We start from the raw sequence: 12,270 nt of genomic DNA on the forward strand, positions 1-12,270 counted from the left end.
CTTCTAATTATTTTCAACAGGAAAATGGCTGCTTGCCAGGTAACTTCCCTTTTCTCAGATATTTAATTATTCCTGAAAGTTGATGTAGTGTTCCAGAGAAAAGTCGCTTAAAGTGTATAATCAAATACATTGCATTGGAAAAGCTTGCATTGGACAAAAGCCTACTGTCCTCTTCCTCCACCAATGCTCATCCAGGTCAGGTAGATGTGAAGGTGTACATAGGCCACTAACCCAGACCAAGAGAGACTGAGGCGACTTACCTGAGTAGCGTATCCGGAATCTTTTCAGGCTGGAGGCGTGATCTGAAGACCAGTGCAGGTAGACTTTGTTGGTGGAGCTGGTGATGGTCAGTGGGGAGGAGTAGTTCCCACTCAGTGTGATCAGAGGAGGACTCTGTCTGGAGGGGCCTGCAGGAAACAAGACCTCTGTCAACAGGCCTGCTCTGTGGATGCACTGACATTTAAGACAAAGCACTGCACATCAACAGAGTGCAAAATCACTAAAATATGGTAACCTTGCCCTGTGAAGTAAAAGAATGCAAATATGTCTGTTTCAGTTTGACCCATGCAAAACAGCCAACAGAAATCAAGTTTGTAAGCTAATAGTATATATCCTGTTCAATGCATTGCACATACTTTGAATGATGTTGCCAATGATGCGCTGGGATTTTAAAAACTAAAGGGGTAATTGCTGGAAAATGCTTTGTAACAACATCTTTTAAACAACTGTTTGATCTTGCTCACTAGCTGAGTTTGAGGAGACTGGCAACCGAAGACCGATAACGCTATCATAACTCGAGCCAATCTGCAACACAGATTAGCTTCCTTGTGCTTCGGTCACATGACAGGAAAGCTCAAGCACACGGCCTCCCCCAGGGCCTCATCACAGGATTCTAACACTAAGGTCGTTCATTTGATTTTGTAAACGGAAACATTTGTGCATTGGTCTTGATTCCATTCAAGTACAATAACCCTGGGAATTCTTTGACTACAACCATGTAAACTGTGTAGGTTTTCATTTCTGCTGTTATTCCATCTTGTTTACTTATTGATTTCTATGTTTTAAATATTTATAAAGCTGGGCCTCTTGAGGCATGGCATTTATGTTCAATAGTCAGTGGTACTAGCCCTCAGCTATTATTACACAGCCACACGGCTCTTTATATTGCCCCAATAGAGAAGCAGGTCTTTATCACATCAATAACGCTCAGGTAGACAGGCCTTAAAGCACTCTCACCTGCCAAAAAATCCTAGAACTCTCTAACAAGCATTTAATTCTTTAGAAAATAGTGTTCTGATTGTTTTTTGATTTATTTGTTTTTGTACATTTGTTGAATACATTTATTTCTATCAGCTAAACCGTATTTGTACATTGCATCAAACAGCCTGCTAAATAGGCAGGTTTGGATACATGCACAGTCACAGAGCAAAGCATTGTCACAAGACCCTTTATTTGAGTTATTCCGTTTTATTCAATAATTTGTTTATCTTAATAAACATTATTTCCCTAATCATACTTATTTAACAATTATAAATTCATTGAATAAACAGATGTGGGTACTTTTCTTTCTAACCTACAATTACTTTTACATTGACAATACTGTATGTATGGTACAGTGCATTATGTGATAGTTTTAGCTTTGGTCTGAGAAGCTGTCATGCTGAAGATGATAACAGCCGTCGAGAGAAGACACCCAGCAGCCTTGTGACTCACCGTCGAAGATCTCCAGCTCGTCGTACTGCCGGCTGCTCTGGAAGTACTCGATGGTGAGGGAGATGTTGTACCCCGGCTCCACCTTCACCACCCAGGAGCACATCTCAAAGTGCGCGAAGCCGCTCTGGCTCAGAATCACCCCTGTGGAGTCTGTCAGCACCTCGTTCATGGGGCAGTTTACTGCAGGGGAGAAAGGCAGAGGATTGGGTGCGTGTTTGCGTGTGTGCGTGTGCGTGTACACTGACATTCCTATGATTCAGTCTCCAAAGTTTTCATTTTTCTGACAGACATGAAATCTAATGGATTGAGGCCCCCAAGACAAGAGCTTGAGTCTCCTGCTTTGAGACGATACAACACATTATAGAAAATCCTGATACCAACAGGCAGCACCTCCAAATCCCTCCTGCCCTTTCTGACAAAAGAACAGATTCACTGCTTTCCAAACAGCGATACTGAAAACACATGGAAGGGTGGAAATAAAAATGACTAAACGACTGAACACAATAATAATGGCCTGTTGTAATATTCTGGATATCACATCCTATTCATTTCCATGGACTGCATATGACATGGTGGAAACAGAGACCACAGCAATAGATTAAATAAACAAAACACAGGGATATACAACTCCAATTAAATTTGCAATCGTAGTAAAGTGGCTTGTGTCATTGCACTATTAATGATAACATCACGTAGTTAAAATTAAAGACAATGTTTCCTACAGAGGTCAAGCGCCCTTGAGTTCAGACTAATTACTAGAAGGTTCTATCGGTAATTAACCCCTCGTCATCACATGTTCCCTGCCTCCATCTTTTATTTTTCTCTTTTTTTTTTTTAATAACCTTGACAAAGCCATTAATTGTCTTCCTGGAATCCTGGTGAATGAACGAAGGCTCCGTAGATTCGACATCATAGCCCACCTACTCATCCTCTCCCCACCTCCAGATCTACACAATAATCCTCTCACCTTAACCTTTCTAGGGGGGTGTTAGACACCTGAGCAGTGAAGATCAAGGTTGGCATGCCAGCTATGCTGACTGTGCCACTGTGGTGATCAGAGAGATTTGGGAGCATGTTCCTGACTCACTGTTAACACTTAGTTCTTCATGTGACAAAGGGCAGGCAATGGCAGCAGCTTCTCTGTAAATAATTCATCGACAATAATACAGAGATGAGGCAGGAGTTTTTCTTGTTGATCTCCTACAGCTTATCTGAGGGGCTGCCAGAAAACCGTCTTTATGATCAGCAGGAGAACTACCGCTGAGGAGATTTTGGCCTGTCTTTTGTGGTGTTTTTTTGGTGGGGCAGGGGTAAATGCTGTGAATGTTTATTAAGCAGAGCTGCAACCCATCCCTCTGTTAGCAGGCGTGTTTGTCAATGAGAATGTGCTTTTTCTCAGACATTACCCTGACTGTAGATCAAACCTGACCTTAACCCTAGGCCAGTCTTTACCTATTAGTTTAATCCTACCTCTGACTGTCTGTCCCAATCTTCCCTTAACCTTAGCCCGAGACGAAAAGCAAATGACACACACTGTGACAGCAGTGAATAAGAACAGGACTAATTTGAAATGATGAAGAAAAAGAAGAATCTGGAGTATCTTTTTTTATTTTTTAATATATACAGTACTGTGCAAAAGGTTTAGGCAGGTGTGGAAAAATGCTGTAAAGTAAGAATGCTTTAATGTTAATAGATTATATTTATCAAATAATTAAATGCAAAGTGAGTGAACAGAAGATAAATCTACATCAAATCAATATTTGGTGTGACCACCCTTTGCCTTCAAAACAGCATCAATTCTTCTAGGTACACTTGCACAAAGTCAGGGATTTTGTAGGCATATGGTCAGGTGTATGATTAAACAATTATGCCAAACAGGTGCTAATGATCATCAATTCAATATGTAGGTTGAAACACAATCATTAACTGAAACAGAAACAGCTGTGTAGGAGGAATAAAACTGGGGGAGGAACAGCCAAACTCAGCTAACAAGATGAGGTTGCTGAAGACAGTTTACTGTCAAAAGTCATACACCATGGCAAGACTGAGCACAGCAACAAGACACAAGGTAGTTCTACTGCATCAGCAAGGTCTCTCCAATGCAGACATTTCAAGGCAGACAGGGGTTTCCAGATGTGCTGTCCAAGCTCTTTTGAAGAAGCACAAAGAAACGGGGAACGTTGAGGACGGTAGATGCAGTGGATGGCCAAGGAAACTTACTGCAGCAGATGAAGAACACATCATGCTTACTTCCCTTCACAATCAGAAGATGTCCAGCAGTGCCATCAGCTCAGAATTGGCAGAAAACAGTGGGACCCTGGTACACCATCTACTGTCTGGAGAAGTCTGGTCAGAAGTGGCCTTCATGGAAGACTTGTGGCCAAAAACCCATACCTCCGATGTGGCAACAAGGCCAAGCAACTCAACTATCCATGAAAACACAGGAACTGGGGTACAAAAAATGGCAGCAGGTGCTCTGGACTGATGAGTCAAAATTTGAAATATTTTGCTGTAGCAGAAGGCAGTTTGCCCCAAATTTATTCTGAAGCATGACAATGACCCCAAACATACAGTGAAAGTCATTAAGAACTATCTTTTGCGTAAAGAAGAACACGGAGTCCTGGAAGTGATGGTATGGCTCCCACAGAGCCCTGATCTCAACATCATCAAATCTGTCTGGGATTACATGAAGAGAGAGAAGCAACTGAGGCTGCCAAAATCCACAGAAGAACTGTGGTTAGTTCTCCAAGATGTTTGGGCCAACCTACCTGCCGAGTTCCTTCAATAACTGTGTGCAAGTGTACCTAGAAGAATTAATGATGTTTTGAAGGCAAAGGGTGGTCACACCAAATATGGATTTGATGTAGATTTTTCTTCTGTTCACTCACTTTGCATTTAGTTAATTATAATCTACTACCTTGTCTATTTTTGAAAGCATTCTTACTTTACAGCATTTTTTCACACCTGCCTAAACCTTTTGCACAGTACTGTATATACAGAAGATATTAAGATGCAATTACGATTTCTCCTGCAGCTCTATGAATATAGAAACGTGTGAGCTACCAAGTATACTTCTTCCCAAGTTTTGCATTCCCATAATTCTTTTTAAGCAGCTGGTTTATTTGCTCTTGGAACAAGAAAAGCACATACCTAACAAGTTGAAGTGTTTTATTTGTGTCAACATTACCAGACAATAGCTGGCATGTCAAACCCTATTTGTTGCATTTATTTGTGTGGGCTTGTGGAGACATTAAACAATATATTACATTTTTTTCTATTTTTGACAATCATCAGTTTTGGATAACAGCAATTTGCTTGTGCCTGTGCAGGGTACCACTTTAATACAGTAATGCGGCACAGCTCTCGACTTGAAGGCATCTAAGGTAGTAAAAGATTTACATTCTCTCTTGGACTGACCTTGATATAAAATACATACAAAATCCTTGTCTCTTAAAATGCTAAATAATCCAGAGATGAAAGAAGGCCTGCGGTCCATTTCAGTGTGTATTTATCATCCGCTTGTTTTGTGCTAAATTCCCTCTCTTCTCTTACAATAAATTGTATCTTATATTTCCCAAAGCCATCTGGTCACGATGTAGCACGAATGATTTAGAATTCTTTGTTGTGAACAGAGTAATTAAAAATATAAATAAATCACCATGGGAGAGCAACTTTTTAGGTGTCCCAGGAAATGCTTTATTTGAATTACACTCCACACAGAATTCACAGTAATGTCACAAACCCCACACGGAACGGTACGAGTGTACGCATGATCCATCACAATAACTCAGAGTGCAGGCATAAGAAATGATAAATATTCAAAGCACACAGTTTAAAGTGTTGCCCTAATCTACTCAAACGCTGCACAAGATGTGCTACTGTATTTGATTTGTCTCAAAAATCGCACTAAAACATTAATATTTGTGTTGCACAGAAATGCACAGGATGCAAGTATATGTCCGCATATGGGTGACTGTGGAACAGCAGTCGCCACTGTTCACTGCTACCTACGAAAACTAATCTGTGTATAATAATGTTAAAATAATGTTAAAAACTGCTAAAAATAAGTACACTTAAAAAAAATATATATTAATAAAAGAGAGGAAAATGAAGGGTGCCAATACTTGTATCTATTGTCATTGACTGTACTCTCTCTCTCCCTTTGTCTGTGTATGTGTGTGAATATATATTGTGAGAAAGAGTTTTAATAACACATATTGTGTAGGCTTCATTTCATTGTTTTTGTCAAGGTTGTGCTATTCTATTCCAGTTGCATACTCTATTAATGATTATTAGCATGCATGTACACAGTTGAATTATCTTAATGACAGTGTTGTGAAAGCTACATTAACTCCAAAAATAGATAAAGCTTTCATGTAGTCCTTTTAACCTATATGCCATTGAACTATTCCCTTCCGTCTCTAGAGGTATTCAAACATCAATAAACGGAAAACAAAAAGCCCCGGTAAGTAAGAGGGTAGCTATGAATTTTATTGGCAGCCACATTCAGCTATCGCACTGCTCCGATTTTATATTTCCAAACAGAAACTCTGCGCTCAGGGATGTGGCCAGACATCTTTCTTATTCCTCACTGTACTTCGTTTAGTAATTAGATTGCCTGCCACTTCTGCTCAGTCCCGCTTCACAAATTTTACCATAAATTATCCTCTCATTGCTCTAATGGCATTGTATCACAAGTATCATCAAGTCCTGAAGCGAGAAGAGAGGAGCTGAGCTTGCCATCTCCACTTTATTGCCAAAGTAAGTCCACCAAGGTCTCGTCTGCCTCGGTCAGTTAGTCACATTGGAATACACGGCACTTTCAGTAGAAATGCATGCATTGGTGTGCCCAGGATCTTCATCTTTTTGACAAAACAAGCCAGACTATTGATTTACCCGCTGCAGAGCCACCGAGATCCTCACAAGTGGGGATGCTGCAAGATAACTCATGTACAGCATACCTGATCTATTACGCTCGCTTTCTTGACAAGTCACACACGGTTATAAATATTTGATGAACACAGACTCCAAACTCCCCTTCTCCCTTCTCCCTGGGAACACCGTCCCTCGCTGAGAACTACTGGTGTAAATAATGTGCAATGATTACGCCGCGCCTAGGACAACCCACTCAGGAAAACAGAACCACGGACTGTGATATGAAACCAGAATCGCAAGCACATTAATAGTACATAGCACTATCGAGAAACAATCAGAATTTGCAGTGAGATATTATCATCGTCATGATCAAGAAAGCAAGATAAATCCTTTCCTAAGCTTTTTGGGGAAGACAATGTTAATACACTGTGTACTTCAATGTGTAGCATGTGCTTTAGTGGGAAGCTCTCCGGTTTCCAGAGGGGCTACAGCAACAATCCTGCCCGGCTATCACTATCACCATGGAGACAGGATGCGAGGGCTGGATCTCCAAGCTCTGTTGTGTGTGAAGGAGTGTGTGTGCATGCGCGTATGTGTGAACGAGTGTGTGTGCGTGTGCATGTGTGTGTGTGTGCGTGTGCGTGTGTGTGCGTGCGTGTGTGTGCGTGTGTTTGTGAGTGTGTGTGGTTTTGCATGCGTGTGTGTGTATGCGTGCACCATGTCAGGGGGTGGTGGTGGTGGTGGTGGGGTTGACGAATACTGTGGAAAGATTGTTTCTGGTTTCCGGAAGGACTGAGGGTCGTGCCAGTGTGTTGGGAGCAAAGATGAGAGAGAGAGGGCACGGAGGGCGGTGGAGGTGGGGGGGCGGGGGTGGAATCAGGGACTCAGAATTACGGCGCTAACCGATCGGCGTGAACATGACTCAGGTTTGGGGATTTGTTTCCATCGACAGCAAAAAGCAACCTCCACTGTGCATCAATAGAGAGAGGGCAGACAAGGGCTCAGTCCGGGACACCAGCATTTGGCGAGATCAACACGAATCAAATTCACCCATTCGAACTATAATGAGACACCACAGCAACGTCTTATGCATGGACATGTTCAAATGCAAATACAAAATAAGAATCTATTATTATTGTTATTATTTGAACATCATAAAACACATACAAAGCTCCTCCAGCTTCCAGAAGTGCCTATGTCTTGTGAATCATATCAAAGCGCTACATTTACTGGCTGATGGAAGGGAACGGGGTGCCTCTTTCTCAGGGAAGGGGCTGTGATTTGATAGGCGCAGCTGCAGCCTGGCTCTCCCCTGCATTTCAATGAGCCCTCGCTCCCCTTCACAGCTCTCTGGTGCTACTCAAGGCACTGCACCACAGCTGCTGCAGTTCACACAGTCTCTCTCTCTCTCTCTCTCTCTCTCTCTCTCTCTCTCCTGATCTCCTTTTGCTGATCTCTCCCGCTCTCTCGCTCTCTCTATCTCTCTCTCTCTCTCTCTCCCCCTCCTGATCTCTCTCTCTCCCTCCCCCCCACCTCATGCACCTTTTCTTTCTAACAAGCCTTCTTATTTAATATCATTAGCAGGCTGTGACAACACCCAAATCACTCACCACTCAGTGGAGCAGGATTCAATTAGGTGCAGCAGTTGATTTCCACAAGAGGGACAATTAACAAATGTGGGGAATTTTTAAACAGATGAAATTCCTTTTCATATGCATATATTTTCATACTTAGAATACTCGCCCCCCTCCCGCCCCCTTTCTTAAATACTTTTCATTTTGTTCTTCTTGTTCGTCCTCTTCAAAGATTGTCTAATTTATCCCCAGTAGAGAAACCCAGCTCTTGTTTTCCTCCTCACAGCACACTACCAAAGAGGCTGTGATGTCAGACTCACAAATACAATTTCTTTTTAAATATATAATAATTATAAAATAAAATTACTTGATCTAAAAGGTCAACTTCAAAAAGATTTCGAAACATATTCCGTCTCATTAAGAGTCTAATAAAGAACTCCCAGTAAGGACAATACGGAAATGTGACCAAAAGCCAATAAAGGAGAGAGGACTGGGACTAATTTCTAACAAAAAAAAATATTAAAAAAACCTCTCACCTTCTCCCAACCAACATATATCAGTATTACATAAAAAATACAAGTTTTACAGGTATCTACATTGTACAAACAGTCATAAATATGAGGCAAATCTGACACTCAATGAGATAGAGCACTACCTAGTTGTGTGATGATAACCCTGGCCCCAGGTTTGAGAGCCACCCTTACCTTCACAGCTGGGTGGAGGTCCTTCAAACTCCAGGTGTGTCCCCAGTCGGCAGGTAAGGATTTCATTGCCACTGAGCCGAAATCCAGGAAAGCACCTATAGCGCACGATATCTCCTGTGGAGCACACACGATTCTTCTGTTAGTCCAACACAGCAACGGACTCATTGATGTGCATAAAATACTAAAAACCTTAAAGCAGGGGTAGTCAATAGGCGGACCGTGGGACAAATCCAGACTGCCTTTTGAATGGACTGCGAGAATAATTGTAATTAACTTATTATCATGATTGTTTTTTATTTTTTTGGTAATGTTACGGGGGTTTGTCGTACTCAGTGCTTGTTATTGTGTGGAACCTAGTAGCAGCCCTTCCTGGTTATTGGCCAATAGGATGTGAAGTATTAATATGGGATGTCCTATATAGATCTCGTGTTCATGTGAGTTAGTTGATTGCTCACAGATTCCCGGTTCGGGCGGCTCGGTACCGGACTGAGGCAAGAGCGGCACTTTGTACTCGTCAAAAACACAGGTATTCGGTTTGTTTTCCTGATTTCTATAAATACTCAGCTAAACTGCGGATCGTTTGACGTGCGGACATATTTCAATTTCGCCTCCAAAATATAAAAGTGCATACACACGACCAGGGAGGGGGGGCTCACGGTGCCATAGCTTGTATTCACCTAGAAGCTACTACATCAGGGGTGGAAACAGCTGATTTCCAATGAAGATGCATATTTCTAGCTGGTGCACAAACAGAAAATTGTGCATCCTCACCCGTTTCAATCACAGAGCTCCACCGAAATAGATCTGTGATTGACAAGCACCACAAACCGTGTCTAGTTTGCATGTATAATCTCGGTTGTTATGTGATTTTTCGCTGGTGATATGTGGTTGTGAAGCAAAGATATGTTTGAGTCCAAATCTTGAGCTGAGGTTTCCGAATTAGAATCGCGCATTTAAGGTCTTCGATTGTCAAAATCTTTTGGGGAAGGACTCCCAGACCCCCCACCCTAAATTACTCAATCGTCTTTGCCCTCATTTTGCAACATTAATTTTGAACAGTGTACACTGATAAAGGGAAGTGGTAAAGACTTGAATCTAAAAAGACACGAAATGCTTGAAAGTTTCTATTATGTTGATCTATATGCCTACAATAATCTTTAACACATTAAAACAATTAAAAGTGCTTTAATACTTTTATTTACATTTTTAAATGCTTTATTTTTGTATTTTGTCAAATTAATGTACAAAATATAAGCAACAGGGTATATTACTAATTCACGTTATTGTGTGTGTGTGTGTTGGAAAGGGGCATTTGAGGGTGTGATTTATATTTCCCCCCCCTCTGGAGTCTGGACCTTGACTATACCTTGACCAAGAAATGTGGACCCTAACAAAAAAATTATTGACTATCCCTGCCTTAAACATCTGGCCAATTTAGATGAATACATTTCGGGAAGGCTAAAATCTTAATAGTCTTCTGGATTATATAGACATAATTTGAAGCCATGCATCACATATCAAGCATGACAAAACTATGTAGATGAATCTAGAGGAGTGGGACTGAATCTAATTATGTAATCATCATGTGTGTATTTGTTCACACCTTGATATCTTTTGAAAATCATTCCCAGTACTTTAGGGACAACAACCAATATCTCCATCTGGGATGCAAGTTAATATGGCCATCTACATACATAAAATACATGTAATTCATAATCAAACATGGACCTTTTTTTTTTTTGTATAATGTTGTAAACAAGTGCAAATCATAAAGTACCCACAGCTTCTGGCTTATCAACTTATGAGAGTGATTTCACGTTGGGGTATGAATTAAGAGTTTCAGATTTCTGATTTTATATATATATATATATATATATATATATATATATATATATATATATATATATATATATTATGAGAAATGGGCACCAGGCGCTGCACTGTGAATGTAACTGTTAACAATTGCTTTGTTGTTCCCTCCAGAGAGGCCCAGTGGTTAATCAGTTAATTAACTTACTTAATGTGGCGGATAATCAATTATCAAAAATGCCCGTCTGCAAGTACTAGTGGCTGCCAGTAAACAGTGAATTTAACCGGCCCTCCCAATCATGATTTCTTCACAATAATGGTTGCGTTGTCCAGTTACTGCCCAGCTTTGGCTGTAGAGGCAACTACTGGGAGGTGGCTTCTCAATCTCAGCTCTACTGTCCACACCATGTCTCCGCACTGCAACTTTTTCACAGCAGCACTTCCATTTCCAAGCAAAAGGCAAACAAATTCAGTATGAACTGGCTTTTGTTGCCAAATTGACTGAAATCTTAATGTAGAGCGGGGAGCTCCGACCACACCGGCTACATTAATTCCCCTTCCTGAAAAATGCCCATTGAGGTGTGACATCTAGTATTAAAAACCATGCCTTATTCAGTACTGATTGATTACGGACAGAAACAAAACAAAACAACAAAAAAGGACTCTCCAACATAAATAAATATATAAATACAAAACATGAAAAAAGAAAACAATTCACCTTTTTTTTAACACTCAACAATATCGTTCAAATCATTAATAACTGTCAAAAGTTGCTCAAGTCACCCACTTCAGCATTTCAGAGCTGCCTCTTACCTCATAAATAGATGGAATGAGAAAAGGACGAGGCTGGCTTTTTCTATTCTGGGAACATTATTAATGAATGCTGGCCAGCCAGAAAATTAACTCTCTGCCTATGTTTCTGTTCAGATTTTCTGCTTATAATAGACTTATAAGCTAGCATGTGTATCTTGCACAGTGAAGCAGCTCTGGAATGCTGTCCCAATTATGAACTGAAATGGGTTACGAAAGGCAGCTTCCAAAGATAGCATGCAGGAAGCCAAAATGCCAATATCCAGGAAACGGGAAGATAAATATTTACCTATTCTAAACTCCTTACTGGCCATCAGGATTTCAGCATTGGGGATGATAGGCGGTGGGAGACAAAACTGAAGTCTGAACGCTGAAATGAAAGAAAAGGAAAAACATAAATATATAGGCATATCGGTAAAACATATATATATATATATATATATATATATATATATATATATATATATATGTTAGGTTTAAAAGTAGGGATAAGGACCTATTGATGTAGCATGTGAGTTGGGCACAGAGATACATTTTGGGTTAGGCAGGGGACTGCAATATGGGTTAAGGTATCTGGAAGAGAAAGAGCACTGCCTACACATGACAAGAGATGTCGTGGAAGTGACTGTGTTTGTTCCCATTAAAATAGCCTCTGAGCCGATGATTCATGAAGAGGGGTCGGGTTAGCCAGCAGGAGTGAACACTGAAAGCGCTGTCCACGCTTAGCAGACGGTGGGTGTTCGAGCCCCTTGTGGAGCATTGTTCGTTATATAACCTACCATAAT

General features: G+C 40.8%; 1 protein-coding gene across 1 annotated transcript in view; it reads right to left on the reverse strand.

Annotated features, from left to right (window-relative positions):
* The window catches only part of csmd2 (CUB and Sushi multiple domains 2), a 289,324-nt gene that overhangs the window by 31,752 nt on the left and 245,302 nt on the right, over positions 1-12,270 (reverse strand). Inside the window, exons 45-48 of the mRNA XM_066717247.1 lie at positions 11,775-11,855; positions 8,867-8,980; positions 1,714-1,893; positions 261-407 (exon numbers count right to left, since the gene is read on the reverse strand). Coding sequence (XP_066573344.1) covers positions 261-407; positions 1,714-1,893; positions 8,867-8,980; positions 11,775-11,855 — 522 coding nt within the window. The remainder of the gene's footprint in view (positions 1-260; positions 408-1,713; positions 1,894-8,866; positions 8,981-11,774; positions 11,856-12,270) is intronic.

Source organism: Amia ocellicauda, chromosome 11 (genome assembly GCF_036373705.1).
Source record: "Amia ocellicauda isolate fAmiCal2 chromosome 11, fAmiCal2.hap1, whole genome shotgun sequence".
NCBI classification, from domain to species: Eukaryota; Metazoa; Chordata; class Actinopteri; order Amiiformes; family Amiidae; genus Amia; species Amia ocellicauda.